Genomic DNA, 20,351 nt, shown 5'->3' with positions numbered 1-20,351 from the left:
GGAAAAAAGAAATGTACTTTTAACAATCCCGTACTAAGGATAGCTTAAAACTTCAGAAACAGAGCCAAAACTACAGCACTTACCAGTCAAATGTTTTAAAAAGTGATCAGCAACGCCAGGATTTACAGAAAAAAAGTGTCTTTATTAGCATTGTTACAGGCAATGCATACATAAGAACTGATCCTTGAAGTGTACAACCCCCCAGCCAAGTTTAAAGCAAGAGAATCAGCAGATTGAGACCTATATTGTACACATGTGCAGTAACAGGATCTCTCTGGACCTTCCAACAGAAGAGACTGAAATCACTTTACAAAAAAAAGTAAATAAAAATAACACCCATTTTTAAAAAAGTGCCGGCTCCTCACAAGCTGGCGTAGCATCAAAAATATCAAACAGGGGAGCTGTCCAATCATAAAGAGTTCCTGTAAGGTTTGCGTATTGCGTTCACACCCTGCATATGCCAGGCATCGTGTTTAAAGCTTAGTAATAAAAAATACACACCTAGTAGACAAGGTGGAGTTTAGAGAAATTTCCATTCTGTCAGTTGTTACTGGATTTCCTTAAACGCATCATCAGTATAATTAACATCATCACTGGATGGCAGCAGTACCAAAAATGAACGTTTTCCCTTTGTTAAAGAGTTCTGCAATTGAGTCAAAGTAAATTAGCAACATCCCTCTCTGGAATCTTTACACTGACATTACCTTATGCCAATTCCAAAAAAAAGCACCCTTTAAAAAAAAAAAACAAACAAACAACTTTTAGCTGGTTTCTAAGTGGGTAAATATTTAAACTAGTTAGCAAAATTAAACACCAGAATTTTCAGAAGTTATTTCTGTGCATAGTTAAATGCTGCAAGATGATTTCACGTTTAATAAAGCAGACTTTAAGAAGCAATTTGCAAGAAAAGGTGTTCCCTTACAATATCAATCTTAGCTCAGGGGAGATAGGTATTTTTTTTTCTCTAGCTTCTTGCAATTGCTTTTCATCTACGCTGGATTTTAGTGCAAGTCATTAAATTGTTTGATATCCAGCATGGCTCCTCCTCCTGCCGCTCAAATAAGCGATCAGGACGATTAGAACAAGACCAGCAAGGGCTGCACCGACTATTATAGGGATCAGCATGTTGTTCTCATCCAGCTGACATTCTTCCACTGAAGAGAAAGAGAGATTACTGTTAGGCACTAGTCCACCAACAGGCAGGTATTTCCAGAACCCCATCTCCTGCTCTTCCATGACTCTTCTCTAGACCATAAGTAACAAGTCCTAGTCATTTCAAAGCTGCTTCTTACACTCGCCTCAATTCAGACACCTTATCAACCCCCACAACGCCTGCAATAGGGCGTGCAGAGACTAAGCACAGCACCTACAGAGTTGTCTTTTGACTACAGACTATTAAATTTACACCAAATATGCAGTTCACAAACCTTAGTGTCATTCCCTCCACCTGCCCTCCTGTAATGTAAACCACTTACCTGCCCCAAATTTGTCTCCATCGACCTTGAAAACCTGGACCTGAACATTGAACACGTTGACGAGGGCTTTGTCTGTGACCTGGAGATTCTCCTCGGCACTGCACTTGTAGGAGTTCCCTACCGTAGCTCTCAGTTCGCTCATGCTGTTGTTTGAGGCTTCAAATATTGGAGCTGCGTAAGAGAAAGTCTTATTACCGAATCCCGAAAAGCAGGAGCTGCAAGGTCATTGAGCTTCAAATTCATCCTTTTGAGCTTAAAATTCAAGGCATTTACCCCATTTCTAATGTTTTTTTTTAATGCAGGCAACCCGTAATGTTTATTGAAGTAGTCACTGAACGTAAGCTTCCTGAAAGGCCCTACCTTTTGCCTCAGAAGGCAGAGTCGTGCTGACACTCACACCTTGCAGGAAGAATTTGTCACTACTTGCATTCTTAAAAAAAAAAAAAAAAAAAAAAAAAGAGGGAGACCATTAGTTCTAATTTAAAATAATGATATACAACAAGATGTTGACGTTAGGGTTCATTTGTGCGTGCATTCAAAGGACAGTCCACAACTGGGATGCTAGCATCCAAAGGGCTTATTTTTAGAGAGAAAAGGCTACCGAGGGTGTGCACCTTAGGGAAGGCTGCTGGTGGGGAGGGGGACAGAGAAATGCAGGCTGGTGCTCCTCAGACTGACCTCACATCCACCCCAAAGGCAGAAGTCCCAGCTCTGCTGTAAGAGCAGTAATCCCACCCGTGCTACAGGGAAGTAACAGGCCAAGGCAACAAATTTGATCAATCCAGAGATCATCAAATGGAGCATTAAAGTATTAAAACCAAAGGCATTTTACTCATTCCCCTTCCCACAGATAGATTTTCTGCTCTAGTACTTGCCCACATTAATTTTCCTCCATCAAAAGAACTGCCAACCCTCCATGCTTTGTCTATGGATCCTTACCAATACGAAGTGGAAGATGATCTTCGTTTTCTCAAAGGTCAGATTCAGGAAGGCAGACGTGTTGTCACATTTTCCAGAAGCAGTTGTGTTGTGTGGTATGAAATTCAGCAAGTCTAACCCCATCTAGGAGAGAAGATTGATTACAACAGCTGTCCTTCGAGCAACTAATACACCACCACGTGGTCAGGCAACTCCTAGTTTGCCTGTACTCACACGTATATGATGCTTTATTTCCCTAGCTATTTCTCATGCAAAGAGGCAGATATGTAATGTAAATTAGACCCAGTATAAGCTGCACCAGAGCTACCATGCTGGCACCAAGAGCAAAGCACATCTTTGCATCCCTAAAGAAGCTCCCTGCAGCCCCAGCTGCTGATAACCTGCTGCTTTCTCCAGGCTAACTTTCTTTGCTCCTGGCAGCACGAGGAAAACATCAGTAACCACCACTGCAGAGGGAGCAACAAGCTATAAAATACTGCTTCAACGTGATGTAGAAGCAATCAAGGGCAATGTCTGCAAGGATGGCACCTCCTCACTGGTCGAGGAATCAGAAATTAGGCAGTCGAGCTGTGCTGGAATGCCATGCTGCAGGAAGCAGCTTTGGGAATTCCATACAATTAAGGTGGCTTAAACACAGCTGCCATCAACCATCTACTTAGTGTGCAGCAGCATGTCAGCAATCAGGGCTTTTACCTCTCAGTCATAAGTAAATGCAGTATATTCTTGTGCAGTACGAAGCTCCTAAATCCTAAACAGACGCCACCCTCCTCACAGCAGGCCCTTTTATCACTGGGATCCAACTTAAACTACACAAAAGCGGCCACAATTTGTTTGCCCATGGTCATTCACATTACCTCAGATATGACAACAGCCATTATTTAAGTAGTTCTTAGGCACTGCAGTTAATCCCAGCACTCTTTGATATTCGCTGGAAATTAAGTAAGGCTTTCGCAAGTGTTTGAGTCCCTTAAGAATTTGTCAAGTCTGTACATTGATACAGTAGGAATATTTCCAACTCTAACTGTCATTCCTCACTTTCATTTGGGTACCTCAGGCCAGATTCCTGTAATTAAGTTTGCACATCTTGTTTAGATGGCATCCTTGGTATACAACTCCCCCTCATCAGATCTTTATCATTTTTAACTGCTTTTGTGGCATGGCCATTTACACTAACTGGATTTGACAGGCAAGTTTAGTCCTCTTAATAGAAAAAACTACTTTAACGACCACTTTCAGTAGAATACAACTGTTTGAGTAACCACTAGTCTAAACCAAGCTAAACAATTCAAATATAGGACAGGCGTGGATGAACACTACAAGGAATCAAGCTTTTTACAGAAAACAGCCTGTAATAATTCAGCAAGTCTTCAGCAAAGAAGGAATCCTAAGATCTTGAAGAAAAGTGTACCTTTTCATCTTTTTTTTGATAGGTGATATTAAGCTGTAGCCCCATGGAGGCAAGCACACAGGTTCCATTTGTGCCGGTCACGTTGTATCTACCAACTGCAGGGTTTGGAGGCAGCGCAGTGGGCGCTGGGCTAGCTGTAGGAACCTGGCTGGTAGTGTGTTTAGCAGTTGTCTGTTTAGGAGTTGTTGGTACTACCGTGGTAGTAGAAACCATATCTTCAGAGCATTCTGTCACTGGAGAGAAAGGAAAACAGACAGTCAAACACAGGCACAGGATGATCTACCTTTATAATCCTCCAGGGAAAGGAAGACGCAATTTCAAGTAGCATTTCCTAAGGGAAGACAATAAAAGCTGAGAAACAACAGCGAAGCATTGCTGGAACTCTTGCTGTGAAATTTAAGAAACTTAAAACATCGCACATGGAAATGCCACCTCTGCTGTTATTTGTAGAAGTTCATGGTGCCTGCATCTGCTTTTATTCATTTGTCATTTTGCTTCACAATCACATCAGGATAAATAAGATTCATATGCTCAGAGCCAGCCTTCCTGCTGTACAGTCACAGCAAGGCTCAAGTGACTCCCCCTTTCGGGCACTCTGTGCTAGCAGCAGGGGAGCAGTTCCTGTGCTCAGTATTAAGCGGTCTCCCAGGAAATATGCAGTCCTCATTCCCTCCTTCTCCCCCCAGTACACTACCAGGTCACGAGGGCCCTACTTCATTATTTTGGCAACACCCACAGTAGCATTAAAATACCACTGGGCCTGTTATCAGAGCAATGCTATGGCTCTTTTATCCTTAACAACATGACTTCAGGCCCTGTTTCTGACGGCAAGTGTTCTGGTATATCCTTTCCATTTGGGATTTTATGCCCACCCTCTCTAGTTGTGCATGACTAGCTACCTACCACCTGAGCTACAAGGCTGCCTGCCTTTTCTTTCCATCCAGTCTCAGCACCAGCTTCCAAAGCAAAAGGAACAGTGGCTTCATTTGCCAGAGGATTCACAAGTACCTGGCAGCAAGATCTCAACACGTTGTGAGAGCCAAGAAGGCTCCTGCACTGAAGATCTAAGCCAAACCCAAAGGTCGCAGCAAAGACACTGCTGTGGCACAGGCTTCCCTGTTCCAAGCCAAGGTCATCTCCCTATTTCAGGGATAACTTGTAACTTTATAAGGATGACAGCAAGTGTGACTGTGCTATAAATCATCTCAATTTTGACACAATTTATCAAAAGGCCTGGTTCTAAAATGCCATCCATATCTTGCAGATACCAGATAACTACCAAATAGCCTCTGTACAGCAGCTTAACTTCTGATTATGGCTCAGAAAGAGGAACTCCAATCACACCTTCTGAACTCATACAGACTCCAGCACAGCACATTTTCCTATTTGTACTCCATTTCTGAAAGGTGGAAGTGCAAAAAGAAGGTGGATGAGTGGAGGAGTGACCCTACCTTCTGTAGACTTAACAGATACTTCTCAGGTCCCAGAATGTGATAATTTCCTAGCAAATAAACCAGACAGTCACCTTGATTGGTACTTCAATGCAGGATTTCTCTCCATCTGCAAGGCCTCAACATATACCATGTACTACCTCTTAGTGCAGCTGGCAGAGATTGAAACCTCCATCTCACTTCAAGTGAGAGTCTGCACTGGGTGGAGTTTTGATACAGTACTTTTACTGAACTCACAGCACAGCTCCTACCAACTCTGCAAGACAGACGTGGAGATAAGATACCCTCATGTCTTTTTCTGAGGGTTACAGAAAAGCAGCTGACAACAATACTAACAGATAAAATCCAAACCTCCTCTTTTCTTCAGAGCTGCAGATAATCATTGCAGTAACTGCCAGAAGTTACCGCTGCTAGTGATGCACAGATGCATTGAATACTGACTTTTCTCCCCTTCAGAGAACCTTACCCAGATCACCAGCAGAAATACCCTCTAATGAAAGAGCTGCAGGTTAAGAAAATGTTAAGGGAGAATTCTAGATCTAAAGTTTATCAAGAACTAGCTGCCAAGAGGATAGGGGAAGTCTTAAGCTCAAAAGGGTGGAAAGAATGAACTTATCTGGAAAGAACAAGGTATTTTCAGGACCAAGATTTAAAAACTGATAAAGTAAGAATTCTTTAACCACCTGAATTAACAATAAAATGAGAGGAGATGCTCATTATGCAGGAAGAGTGGAAAAATACAAAAAACTGGGTACAGTCTCGAGAATAATAAAAAACAAGGGAGTAAGTTAATCAAATGATAAAAACGAGCATGGCAACATAAGTAATAGTAATGTGGAAATAGAAAGACAAAACAGAGCTTGAACTCAAACTAAAGCATCTATCCCCAGATCATAGGATCACGTGTCTTTTCTAAGGACAGCTTCATCAAGACAGTGATACCACAGGATGGAGGAAAGCAACCCTGAGGAAGTGAGCCTGGCAAACAGACATTAGGAGAACCTAAAAACGGAAAAGGAATCAATTAGGAATAGAAACTAAAACAAATGTTGATAAACTTGTGTTCCAGAAGGAACATCCGCCCCAAATAACGCAGTATTGTCTTACAGCTCAACCAAAGGACTGTAAGGACAGATAAGTGGTGCTGAGAAGTATTAGGCAGTAAGGAGATTTTACTGCAGTTTCCTAGAGATTCAAAAATAAAAACACTTTTTCCTTAATATCATGTTAAAGCCAGCTCATAAGTGATCACCTTCCGTATTTATCCAGTATACCCGGATAACTGGATCCAGGCACTTAAAAAAAAAAATGAGATTACTCTGAAGACTGGAGTAATAGAAACTTTTCTAAAATTATAAATATAGGTCCGTTTTTTTTGCTGGAAAACTAGTTCATTAAAGGGAAAAGCCTGATCAGGAGAATGATAATACACTGAAACCTGCGGCAGTAACTTGAGGCAGCCATAAAAGAACTGCATTATCATGCATCAAGCAAAGTATTTCTCAAAGAGATGGGACAAGGATACTCCCATAGAATGCAGCTTTTCAATGAATCCACAGGATGTCAGCACTGTCTACCCTAGTTTTAAGATTAATTTCAATTTATCGAGTGTATAAATGGGATTAACAGCCCAAGAAAGAAAAGTTTCACATTACCCTGAGAAGACTTCTTACTTGCCCCAGCAAGACTTACCGCTTCCTAAAATGCCTCGGACAAACATGAAGAAACACGAACTGAAGAACTTTGCCACAGAAACAGCACCGTGAAAACACCATGAAGTAGCCTGACTTCTAATCATTACAGAAGTGAAATTCTGAAAGGCCTTCCAATGCAAGCAACCAGGACAAAAAGTCATTCTGACTGAGGCTGAGTAAACATAATTTTTACAGCTTATGTAAAACTTCCTGTAGGAATTGTTCAGTATCTGCTCCCTACGGAGCAGTTCGCTGCTGTCCTCCACTCTGTCATTAATTTTCCCCAGAGCACAGTAACTGGTTCAAATCACTTTGGTAGCGTAACCGTACAGTAATCAGATACTTCTCAAACCAAGATTTTGGCCATACATCCATCCAGCTGACCTACTGCAGCAGGTCTTTACACCCCTGAACAATCATGAGCAGAAGGAACGTTCCCTAAAGCCTGTACAACATCCTTGGGAACATGGTGCACCATCTTCCAGTCGTGGACACTGACACCCGCAGAGAAAATCCGAGGCCCGTTCATTTCAGAAGATTCTGCTATAGAGCTATCAGAGCTTCAGGTCCAGCCTACAGCTGCCTAAGTATGATAAATCAGGACTTCAAAAAAAATAAATTATTAGAAAGATAGTTCCCCAAGTACATTTTCTGCTACAAGATACTTACTGTTTCTGCTGAAAGTGCCGTTTGTGGGGAAGGCTTCCAAAGTCACATTGCTAAAAGTAATGTTCACATGCTTCATAAGGATGTGCTTGGAGTTGATGCATCTGTATTCTGTGTCCAAATGTGCCTGAATAACAGATTTTTGTGATGCTTCCATCACTTTTCCTGTGGAAAGATCATATTGCATCAGTTGGTAACAGTTTTTACAGAAAAATCCGTGTTACATCCGGAAGGGTGACACAATGAGAGCAGGAAGTTTACCTTCAGTTGAATTATGGAATAAAGTTGTATCTGACAGGTTGTAGCGGAAAGTTAGCTGTTCCACTTGGTACTTATCCACAGTTTTTGAGAAGTTCAGGCGTAACAAGTGTCCTGCTCCAAAACTCAATGCTAGAATTGGGTTAGATGTGTTGCCATCACCACAGGAGCTGTGTGGCTGCGTTGTGGCATTTTGTGGAAGAAAGAAGTGTGCAAACTGTAAAAAAAAAAAAAAAAATAATAAAAATAAAAAAAAATAAATAAAACAACATGTAATATAATGTATAAATGGGATAATGTAATAACTTTTCCTTACTGCTTTTTAAATATCCTATGAACCTGCTACAAAGCATACAGCTGACACTCTTATGCTATGTCTATTTACCTACCTGTATATAGCAAGTAGCATGTCACTGGCACTCAGTGTTTCTAAGAACATTTGTCAGAAAATTGAGGACAACTGAGGACAAAATGGTATGTCCTCAAAGACTTTCCCTTTAAGCTAGGGCTAGGAATTTGCAGGTGAATCTGTACAAGGCAAATCTAATCTGGTAAACTCCAGGCGTGTGGAAAAGAGAATTTACCCTTTGCTTCTTGCAGTACAAATGAGTCAGAACAAAAGCAAATGGTACAGCACACATAGTTTGGCTCCAATTCTTTTGTATTTATTATACATTAACAAGGAACTTGGTACCTGAGGACAAACAGAATGCTTGCTGGAAAGCATGAGCTGACTGCTCAACAAGAAGAAACAGACCAAAGCACATGATGAAAGCAGTTACCTCTGAATGCAAACCTGTGTAGCATTATCAGCAGGATTTCAGACCATCAGCACTGAAAAAGTCAACTACACAACTCAGCTCTGCTCAAATCACACACAGCAAGTGTAAGCACGGGCAAAACAACTGGATGTTTTAATCTCACACTACAATGACTGGAAAAAGGTAATTTTAACAAAAGTGCCTTAAAACAGGCAACTGCAATAAGATTATAAATAATCCACAGTTCTGTCTAGTAGTAAAGATGGGAAAAAACAGCGAATTGAAAAGCAGAGTATTTGTAAATAAAGATTCTTAACTTTCCAGTTACAGACTCGCTGATAAAAACCTGTAAGCACTGCACTGGTCTGAAGATGCACTGAGATTTACAGAGATATGCTAAGCAGGTCACAGGTTTCAGGGAAGCTTCAAAGCTAGATGCCAATGGCCATTTCCGTTCAGATGCAGCCCGTATAAGTATCCTGCAGTGACCAAGTTCACCAAAAAGAGACGGGCAGTGTTTTATCCTTTACAGTCACAATGAAAGCCATTATAGCTACCAACAGGACTCGTGTCGAATTCCAGACAAAATTTCACATGTATCACTCGTGGTGGCTTTGGGCAGCTTCAGTCCTGCTGTATAATTACAGGAAGCGTCAGTAATAAAGGAAAAGTTGATGCAACGTGACTGGAAGGACAGAATGTCTGCAGAAGCAGTTTTTCTGGCTTAAATATTTGTTCAACATTTGTTTCAGTCCTGCAGAGGTGCAAAAACACCCCAAATTTTATAAATGCGTGTGAGAGACAAGCAGCGAGCTCCTCCCATTACCTGTTTTTGCCCATTGCTTTTGTATTCCACTGTGAAGGCTGCTGTCAGGTTAGCAATTATGCAGACTTTGCCAGTTGAATCTTTCACATCAAACGAAGAGGAAACCTGTAAAAAGCCTGGTAAGAGCGACAAGGAGTTAGCTTGGCGTCACATAAAATTTAAGATTTTGAACTAGAACAATGAGACAAATATGTACAGCTCTATGTTTTGGGAGAATATCCTGAACAGCAGTTGAGTTTGGAAAGGTTTGTGAAGTCTACTTGCTAGCCTTAACATCACTAGCACAGGATATATTTAACAGCCCATTTAGAAAATGACAAAACCACCCAAACTATTGACACGAGAGCTCCTCAGAGCGTAAGAAAAACCTGTAACCACCATACCAGCCCTGCTGCTCGAGGCAGCAGCTCCACATTCGCCCTACACAGCAACTATTTTGCAAGCTGCAGCCAGAGCTGACTTAACAGGTCGGACTCCAGCACTCAGCCTCCCCCCGCAGCACGCCGCGCTGCCTCCACTCCCGCTGTACCAGGACGCTCGGCCGCACACGCGCTGAATGCAGCATTTAGAAGGCTTGGACTGACTGCAGATGTTTTGGAGCTCCAGCCAAAAATAGCGTGACAGAGCATGCCACCCTTGCCAGGAGAGCGTCTCTTGACTGTCCTCACGCTCCCCGCGCTTGAGAGGAGGCCGGGGGGCCGCGACCTTGGCTCAGACGGAGGTTGTTTTCCTGCCTGGTTTAAGCTCATCTCTGACCAAGCACTGAGAAAAGCGGGGCTTCCTCCCTGAGCAGGGTAAAGTCATGTGGCTGGAGAAGCGTGGCATCATCCCTGCTAGCAGGCTGCATTCAGCCTGAGCACTGGTTTTGCCTTGCTTTGTCTGCAGCAAGTGCCAAGCAGAGAGCGCTCTTGCATCTGTACTCATACCAAGGTGCTCACATTCTTTATTGTAAAGCATTTTCTGTTTCTGATTCTTATTTTGTCCCCACACATCTGAAACAAACCTCACCACAAAAAGCCTGCGCCATTTTCCTGCTAGCATGTTTGTCACCTCACAGAAAACCTTAAAAAGAGCAGTTACAAGGCACAAACCACTCCATTTATCACAAGCAAATAAGCTTTAAAGAGTCAAACACGCTAATCCACTCCACTGCTGACACAGCAAAAAGATCCATGTGAGGGATTATCCATTAGCTAGCTTCCCAACCCTCAAGAGGCTTTTCAAAAGCAAATCCCAACTTCAGAACTTTTTGCCACAAAAGCAACATGTACGCAATTGCATTGTGACAATTATTAGGAAAAACTGGACTTTTGTCACAGTTACACTCAGGCACAAGGCACTTCAGTTGTAGGAACACAGTGGGAACAATTTCAGCAAGCATTTGCCCTGCTTGCTTCCCCCCAGCAACAGTTTCCTTCATCTCCAGCAAGGGACATACATCTCCCCCAGCATCAAAGGCGACCAAAATTAGCTAATACTACCAATGGAAACTGCAACAGAATGAAAACCTTCAGTATACATGCTGATTCAATTGTTTTACAGCTACTAAAAAAAATTTGGTGATTTCAAAACTAAAAATAAATGAGTAATAGGCACTACAGGATGAAAAAAGTTTAGAAGAGAATTACAGGGCAAAGAGAAGACTGAAAAACAGCATTAAGAAAAATTTGCTGTCCTAAAGGAAAATATGATAGTCCTGCCCATTACAGATGATTCAGAGAACAACAAAAGACAATGCAAAGGTACCACAGAAATCACTGAATGGAACAGAGATTCTGGGAATGAACAGCTGACAAATTACCCTCGGCAAGTTTAAGTAATAGAGAACAAGTGGTTTGAGCAAATATTAAGAATACCACCTACACAGCTACTAGGATTATGCAAGGTTAAGTTCACACCACGATACGAAACCCTGTCTGGTTAGTGTGGAATAAACACTAAAACCCCATTCCCCCTCCAGAAATGTTAGGCAGCCGCTGGATTTGCAGTGTCAGAGTGATGAGACATGCGTCAGGCATGAGACACCAAGCTATCCTCAATGAAGTGGCAAAACAGGGCTGCTTCCCTGCAAGTGAATTGGCGTTCAGGAGGACGGCGATCAGAGCAGGCAGTGTAATCCACTGCCATCGTCCTGGGGGCGGGGATGGAGAAGCATACAGAACAAACTGTGTGAGCAATAGAGGAGCACTGAAAAATTAGCAAAGCCACAGAAGAGCAAAGCAAGGTACTGAAGGCAAGACGTTCCTGCCTACTCTTCGCTCCAGCCAGCCAGCTTAAAGCAGCAGAACAGCTTGCCGGGTTTGGGAGGAAAGCAGCTGCTGAGTTTGAGAAGGCTGCTTCAGTGCCGACCAGTGATTAATGTGTGAATCATCTCCAGCCCACAAACAATAAGAGTCTGCAGTCAAAATGTCAAGAATACAGAAAGCAAACTGATGTTGAATCAATCTGTCCTGGGAATATTTCTAATTAAGTTACATAACGTAACGGTCAGTGTTGTCACAGCGTATCTACAAATTGAGAATATTGCTTGTACTTCTCATAATGGTACCATTCTTTGCTGTTTACCACAAAAACTGATACAGCCTCCAGTGTCTTCAAACTTTAAATGCTCTTCTTAATAAACTACAGCATCTTACTGTGCCAGAGCCATGGCAGTACTTGATTTACACAGCTGAATAGATCCCAGGCTTTTCAATAGCAAAAAGTTTTCTGACATTCATTCTTCATTCAGCTGGAAATAGTATGTTATATCATCTAGCAGGAGAATCACCAAGGATGTAGCAGCATCACAGAAATCTCACTTTGTTCAGATGATTCCTTTGGATTCCAACAGGAAAAAAAAAAAAAAAAAAAAAAAAAAAAAAAGGTTCCCTCACACATTTGTTCCCTCACACATTTATTCCAGCTGCACATTTTCACCTGAAAATGGTAAGGTAACTGATCCCTTTACACCTCATTTCTGAGGTTATATTGTCATGCAAGGAAGATTGAAGGAAAAACTGTTTAAGGAACAACTAGATAGATACATTGCTTAAAATCCAGCATCCATCTTTAACACACCTAAATAAAAAAACACAACACAGAGCTTAATAACACTCCAAGAATCAACAAGTCAAAGACAACTAAAACTTCCTTGGTCATACAACAATTTATCTTAAACTCATCTACCACACACACAAAAAAAAAAAAGTTAAATTTGTTTTAAACTGAGAACTGTGAAGCTAGCAAAACAATCTGGCATATCTGAACAATCTTAAATCTGAGCCCTTTTGAATATTGTTCATAGAAAGCCAGGATTCCCCTCTGTTGACCAGACCAAGATGCTTTCACGTTTCAAGCTTTTTATGATTTATATCCTGTTAGTCAAGCGCAACTATCCTTAGGCTACTCTCCCTTATAATGGAAACCTATCAAGGGAAAAAGATGAATGTTTTATTTTGCTCTAAAAAAAAAGCATGCATGTATTAATGCCAATTGTTTACGCTAGCTGCTTGCAGAGAGGACTTCGGTTACAATAGTTAATCATTTACCATCTCTGAGTTTTTTCTAAAACCATCGGACAAAAAGGATCTCAAGCATGAAAGCTACTTATATGTTGTTTTTTGTTACTGTATTTGTGTTTTCTGCATAAATATTGTCCTGCCTCCCTCTGTGAGGAGCCACCAGGCCCCAGTGCCAGGGGTGCCTGTGCAGCAGGTGCCTGGCGGCCATTTTGTATCCATGGCGTCAGGCCCTCAGCGCCACCACAGGGAGCGCCGCTACCCCCAGGGCAGTGATCCAAGAAGCAAAGCCATGCTGGGTCTTCCCAAAAGGTTTACTTCTCACTGTACACATGAGTGGAAGTGCCCCAGTAATTTACTCACTCGGCTGGTTCAGAAAGATCCTGTCAACTCAGTGCCATTTTGCGAGCAAAATGGTGACCCTGGTGCTTCAGACTCCTAGCGTCTGTGCCAGAATGGGAAAAAACCCTGAGGTGTTTTGCTTCTCTCCTCTAATCATGTCTTCCAATTTAAGCACCACTCCCAGATAGACACCTTGTACAAGTCCTTTCTTGGAAGAGAAGGCAAGATCACTTGCTTAGGATCCAGGATCTACACTACCTTGGGACCGTACAAAACCCAAAAACTTATATATATATACACACACATATATATATATATATACACACACACACATATATATTTAAAGATCATACTATTCATTAACCCTTATGTTTCTGAGGAACAAACAAAAGCAATAAATCCCTTGACAGATCTGATCCATGACCCACTTGGCCTCAGACAAGATGGTCTTCATAAAACTGAGTTAGCATTTACCTGTCACCGGTAGACTCAAAAGACTGAGCACAAGATATCAAAAGCATATCAAGAAGAGATAAGGCTGGGCTCACATCTCAGTTGCTGTTGGGACACGCCTGAATACAAGCACAGTGACAAAAAGCAGGACCAGAGCTTAATTCAAGATTGGTGGGTACCTTGGTAGGGAAGATGAGCTATCAAACTCCAGATCCAACCCCAGAAGATGCATCCTTGCCAACTTACAGGGATGGATTCACATGACCTTAGATGGTATTTTTAATACTGTTGATTTACATTATTAGGGCAGTAAGCATTTTGTTTCTCAATCCAAGTGCGCAGGTGAACGACCTTTCTCTTTATAAACACCAAAGCACAAAGCGTTATAAAGAAAAGGATATTTTGCAGCTGTACACTTGCCATTTGGCCGGACAATTGCACAACTGCATCAAGTTCAGTCACATGAAGCTTCTTTACGGTTTACAATCTAGAGGAAGGAAGTCTTGGGATAGCTCTACAGCAGCTGATTACATGAGTCCACCGGGAGGGCTGATACACCATGGCTGGACTCTTTCCAGCACTCAAGTTCATTTTGCACTTTCTGTGGTTAACACTGCTGTCTCACACCACACAACTAACACCCCCTTCAAGGTGTTGGGGCTGACAGCCCCAAACAGCACCACACTGACAACTTAAATCCCCTTGGAGATGAGGAAACTGGAAAAAAGAATAGTCTTGCCTCAGTAAACCACCCACCTATTCTTATTAAGAATAAGGGAATAGATCTCACTTGTCGGGGAAAGTAAAACCATATTAACATATGTAATATTACACAGACTGAACTCTGTGTATTTAAGAAATGAGAAACCACTGAAGGTTAATCCAAGAAAAGGAACTGCATTAAAAGCAAGGACTACTGTCCGTGCTGCACTGGCAGGGTGCTACTTACACTCTCGCCCTTGGAAGCAGAGAAGAGAGTGCTGGCAGGCGGCGTGCTGCCAAGTGGCAGGGAAGGCTGAGAAACTGTCACGCTTGGATTGAACAAGATACCACTTTATCTTAATGTCAGATGCACCAGAAACATGAAGGCCTGATTTACCAAAGCATAAGATGCATTTTAAAGAAGTAGGCTTGTAACTTAGAATTCAGGTAATGCAATGAAGCATTCAAATGGCTGCTGTAACTACTGCCGCTCACACCCAAAAGGGTCGCCTGCCAAGCTTAAGAGAATAAATACCAGGAAATCCAGGATCTCACTAATCTTTCTCAAAGAATTTCCAAATCACGCCTGATTTGAGAGAAAAGAAACCATTGCAGTTCAGCTGAAACAAGCAGAGGCAGGCATGCCTTTTTAGCACGAGAAATGAGTTCTCGAAGACATGGGAAAGGCTACACTGCAATAAAAATAGCTCCTCAATGAAATACCCACCCTCTCCTTTCAGTAGGGCTCCCCCGTACCTAGAGTAAACTCTCCAGCTTATCATCTGCTACTGATTAGCCACCATTCTATTCACTAGGGAACAATCTGGAAAGAGGTTACGCAAAAAGTGAAACTTGAAAGCCGGTCTGGACAGGGACCTAAGGCATGTCTCAGGCAGCATGATGGGGAGCCAGTGGAGTTTTTACCCTGCCAGGCAGGAGAGCCGCACAAGCCAAGGCTGCATAACCTGTCATATGATGACAGACTGGCACTAGCACACCAATTCAGGTCCTTTGAGACTGTGTCAATACACTTAAAGAAGCCGTCAAGCAAGCACAGTGGTAAGTGCGGCATTTGCTAGGGCAACATTCCGCAAGTTGCACAACACAGCAGTGGTTATAGTTTATGAAAACTACTTCAGAGTCTCAGTTCCATACAGCTGGTAACCCTAAGACTCAGGAAAACAGTAAAACACCTCATTATTTAGCGGCTGGAATTCATTAGTCAGGTTTATCCTTTTAAGTTGCCGTTTCCAAGAAGCATTCTGGCCTGTTATCAGGGCGCCGCTAATCAGCACATCCAATGCAAGTACAGGCAGCACAACACGCTGGTAGCAAAGTTTGAAATTCCCCTTCAGACGCAAGTTGTGCAATAGAAGCACGTGGATTACGCGTCAACAACCCTGAAATGGCATCATGGCACCTTCAACTCCCCTCCTCCTCCCTGCCAGATCCCAGATATTTCGTTATTCTGATCCTGAATCAGGGAGTATGTAGCAATGCCTGACTGCACTTCGATTTTGGACGTGTTTTCTCTGCTGTGCTCATGTTTCAGTGAGGAGGAGGGCTTATTGGTGCTCCAGCACTGGAAGAGCACAAGAGAGTCTGCTGGGCTGGACACCCAGCACAAGCGGCATGTTGTGCTCAACAGCAGGCAAGCACGATCGCAGTATTTCGAAAAGCTACGGCCAATTTGAGGGAAAGCACTTGGTTTCCTTTAGATTCCCGGAATTTATCGCTAAAACTCAAGCCCTTTGCTCTTTATATCAGCCAGGAAACTCATCAGGAAACACTCCATGCTGACACACGAAGAAACACCCAGCTCAGCACTTGCTATTCACGGCGAAGGGAAACCGAAGCAGCAAATAAGCCACGGCGAGGGGAGACAATTTGTGCAGACCCCAGCCTGCTGCCTGAACCCGAGGCACTGCCGAGCAGCGCTTTGATACCTTGATCTCTCTGATACCACCCCGATAACCCTCAAGCCTCCCGCGATCTCACCCAAATCGGCGTTCACCCAGAGCACCGCAGGGCTGCGAAGGAGCCCAGGCGAGGCGAGGGGAGCCCCTTCTTCCCTCCCTCCCTGCCTGCCTGCAGGTTACCCGTGCCTCCAAGGGCAGCGTCCCCCTCTGCACCGCAACGCCTCCCCCTGCGATTTCAGGGCATAAAGCGGTGGGGAAGGATGTGGAACCCTCCCCCCTTGGGGTCTTTAGGGCGCCGTCCCCCTTACCCAGCAGAGCGGCCGCCGCCAGCAGCCGCCGCGCCATGGCCGGGAGCGGGGGGCGAGGGGCGCGGAGCGGCTGCGGGAGGAGGAGGAGGCGGAGGGGGGGGGAGGGCAGCGGGAGGCGGCTGCGCGGGGTCACATGACCGGGGGCGTCACGTGAGCGCTCTCGCGAGAGGGGGGTGGGGCTGCAACGGCCGCAACGGCCGCCCCCAGGAGGCTCCCCCTGAGCCCCAGGAGCTCTGTGCTGTGCGGGTGAGGAGCCTTGGCACAGGCTGCCCAGAGAGGCTGTGGGGTCTCCTCCTTCGAGGCCTTCCAAAGCCGCCTGGAGATGGGCCTGGGCAGCCCAGGGAAAGTGGTAGAGTTGGGTGAGAAACAGCTTTGGCCTGCGACAAACGCACCTAAATATTGTATTGCCTCCAGAACGCTTCTTGCCACTGAGTTTAAATGTAATCTAATGTGGGTACAACATCTCATGTAGAATAAATCCAGTCACAGCTGTATAAACTCAGTGGAAATTAATAATTTGTTATCTCTGAAGTGATAGATCTATGTCTGCCTGTGTAGACAGAACCCGTGTATCTGTTCCAGCCCAAAACAGGGACCACTAATGAGTTGTCCCTGTATGACTTGTCATACATGCAAAATTATTTGTGTTTTCACATAGCTTCTGACATTGCCTGATAGCTTTATAAACAGGAATTTTAAGAAATCCCACACCTTATTTTTTGGGGAAAAAAAAAAAAAAAGTGGTGTTTTTTCTATTGACATTGTCAGAAGTCAGTGTAGTACAGCAACACAGAGCCCAGCCATTTGATCACTTTGTAATTCAATGCAATCCAATGCTCTCTCTTATCTAAGCTGTTAAGGGTACAGTTTCTCCAACTGAAACCTTTAAAGTATTTATTTTACTATTTCTATTAGAAAGTGCCAATAGCTGCGGGCTGCTGCTTTCTCCTCATTACAACCTACTCCAGGTTAGTCAGGTCAGAGACGGAACCCTTTCCACTCCCAAGCTGCCTCTGTGCATTTTTATGTAGGACAGATTGGAAATGCAACGTAGCTACTACCAGCTGCTGAAGTCAAGTGCAGTTGTTCTAAACCAGATGACCTTTCCCCGATGTTTGTCTCGTTTCACTTACACTTCCTATTTCCACAAAACATCCTAGAGAGGGTTATCAGCTCTTAAGTGTGCTTTGGAGATCTGCCTTTCTCTTCCAACGATGCTGCTATACACACTTTCTTTATAACGCATTTTTTTCAGTGCCTTTTTAAAGGCAGAAACACTTCATTTTTCACTTGCTTTTTCCTGCAGCTCTTGGAGTAACCTTTATCCCCACCATGCGTTGCCAAAAGCAGAAGTTGGCCTTTAAAAAGGACGTTAAGGAACAGCTCTGGTCAAGTGCTTTGAATGAGTCATTTGCAGAGGAGTGGAGGTGGGACACGGCTTGTTCCGGTTTTTTGATCACTGCTTTTGGAACCTGCGCTGGGAGTGGAGGAAAGCCTGTGGGCTACTCAGAGCCTGCCAGAACACAACAAAGAGGGAGGCCCGATGGCACGCTTAAGCTCGCTATTCAGTGGCCTTCCTCTCTGCTGAAAAAAATGGGGTAGGCATTGAGGAATTGAGAATTTCCCTGATGAAACACATCTTACGCAAATACTGCCATCAGCCTCGCTGCTCAATTACTTGTTGGCCAGCATCAGGCAAGCTTGGTAGCAGGGTAAGGTACAAGCAAACACAAAATTAGGGCTTGTCTAAAAGCCGGTATACAGACAGAGCCCAGAGATCTCAGTGCTGTCACCGAGGGAACAGCGGTCACGCGTTGTGTGAGCTGCTGACCAGCGTGCAAGCAGTTCTGCATCCAGCACGGTGTGTTTCTGGCGAGCCACGGATGCAGGGTGGCTGCCTACAGCAAAGAGCACGGGGAAATGCTGACAGGATCTGAGAGACAGGTGAGTACAGCCTGGCGTGCACAGTTTAGGCGGAATATGAGCAGGGAAGGCAGAGTACAGGCTGAGAATTTTCACCAGGAAAGGATTTCCATGAAACACGACTCCTTTTTTTTCCCTGTAGCTTTTTGCTGCCTATTATCAGACTGCACAGGGTTATTTTCCTTCCAAAGAGATTCACCTAGGAATAGATAACCAAGTTCGTAGTACAGAGTCCATTCTCCCTAGCACCAAAGATCAAACAGATACAAGTAGATCTACATGCGTAACAAGATGATACACTGAAATTGCTGGAAGGTTTATGATTTATTTCCAGAGACACACAGCACAAAGGGGATTCACCGCCAGGCTGGATTTCCAGATCCAGGTGTGTGTGTGTGGCCTTGTGCTCCTCTGCATTTTGTGTTTCAGGGGAAGGAACACCAAAATCTTCAGCTCAGAATGGAGCTTCAATGGAGTTAACACCAAAGGCAGAAAGAAAGCCGGAGCAAACCGAAGAAGTTAGATAATGAACCCAGATCCAGACAAAGTATTAGGGGGGGAACTAAAATACAGAATGGAGACAACCCAACACAAGGAATGGGCAGGAGGAAGGCAGTTAGTGCCTGGTAAGGAAAGCTTTAATTGCCAGACTCAGGAAGGACCTACAACTGTCAGCCATCAACCAGCATTCTTGTACTCATTTTCCCCTCAGAAAACCTTGGGATGGAAAATTGTTCTTTAAATAGATGTAAGATATGTCTGGATAAGTTAAACTAAAGGTTGAAGTTAAACTCAAACTAGAAGGTTTTGGTTAAGACTCAGATACCCCTCACTTGCATCCCAGACTCCTGATTTTTTTTTGTCCTTCCATACAAGGGAATTGCTACTGAATTTATTCCAAGGATGCTGAATCACCAAGATTCAGGCTTTCAAGGCATTTCCTACTGAGTGTAGATGCACTGCAAGGGAAATCTGTTGCTTTGCTGCAGCCTGGCTTCATCACTAGGTGATCTTCCAGGAAGAAATTTTGAGCAACGTCATCCCTGTGGGCACAAATACACACGTGGGACATAATGAACCCAACAGCCACTATCAACTAAAAGCTGGTGGAGACAGGGTGCTCAGCCAAATTCTATCACCAGCAATCAAAAACCAACCAAAAGCAGCTATTTCACCATGAAACAGCGATTACCATGCTGACTAATGAGCCAACTGCTTTTCTATTTGTTCAGCACGCACAAAATTCCAGGAGAAATTTGAGGCAGCTGAACAGAAAACGAGGGCCTGAGAACAAGAGCCATGAGCACACAGCCTCTCAGTCCCTCCCATAGCTTTTGAATCGCTGAAGCCACTTTCAGACCATTTTTGGGGGGGGAGGTGAGGGAGCATGGGGGAGATTGGCAAATGGATCATGGAGAGTAAAACCAATGCTGATGGTTGGCTGTTAGCAGTATTCTGCAGTACTGCTTCTTGAGGTTATTTATGGGGAGCCTCCAGCCAGGGCCAACCAGCATATATCACAGAAAGACAGCCATCATTATTTCTGCTGCTCCTGGAACAACCCATTTTTAATTGCTATACCAGAGTAATTTGGCCAAGGAGTTCTAGGCAATGGCAATTAGGAAGAATTGCAGATCTCAGCACTTTTAATCAATTAACATCACTTTGCAAGGCAGAATCAGTCCATCATCTTACGAATAGCACCGCTGCTCTTAACATATTGTTT

The 20,351-nt window shown here is 43.7% G+C and overlaps 1 protein-coding gene across 1 annotated transcript; it reads right to left on the bottom strand.

Annotated features, from left to right (window-relative positions):
• Positions 1–121: 121 nt before the first annotated feature.
• LAMP1 (lysosomal associated membrane protein 1) lies at positions 122–16,796 on the bottom strand. The gene is made up of 9 exons (XM_082751400.1): positions 16,703–16,796; positions 9,479–9,594; positions 7,895–8,108; positions 7,637–7,798; positions 3,823–4,055; positions 2,415–2,537; positions 1,836–1,905; positions 1,476–1,646; positions 122–1,154 (listed from the first exon to the last, which is right to left on the bottom strand). The coding sequence occupies exons 1-9, from the start codon at positions 16,737–16,739 to the stop codon at positions 1,015–1,017; spliced, it is 1,266 nt and encodes a 421-aa protein (XP_082607526.1). The 5' UTR covers positions 16,740–16,796; the 3' UTR covers positions 122–1,014.
• Positions 16,797–20,351: the final 3,555 nt, after the last annotated feature.

Source organism: Aythya marila (genome assembly GCF_965140915.1).
Source record: "Aythya marila genome assembly, chromosome: 1".
Lineage (NCBI taxonomy): Eukaryota > Metazoa > Chordata > Aves > Anseriformes > Anatidae > Aythya > Aythya marila.
The sequence above is the reverse complement of the archived record's forward strand: the minus strand, read 5'-3'. Positions and strand labels throughout refer to the sequence as shown.

Excerpts from the sequence above, each read along its gene's own strand:
- LAMP1 (XM_082751400.1), bottom strand. The coding sequence starts at position 16,739 with ATGGCGCGGCGGCTGCTGGCGGCGGCCGCTCTGCTGG. Across the intron at positions 7,799-7,894 it reads ATTCCATAATTCAACTGAAG|GAAAAGTGATGGAAGCATCA; the intron begins GTAAACTTCCTG and ends ATCTTTCCACAG. Across the intron at positions 2,538-3,822 it reads ATCAAAAAAAAGATGAAAAG|ATGGGGTTAGACTTGCTGAA; the intron begins GTACACTTTTCT and ends CTTCTCTCCTAG.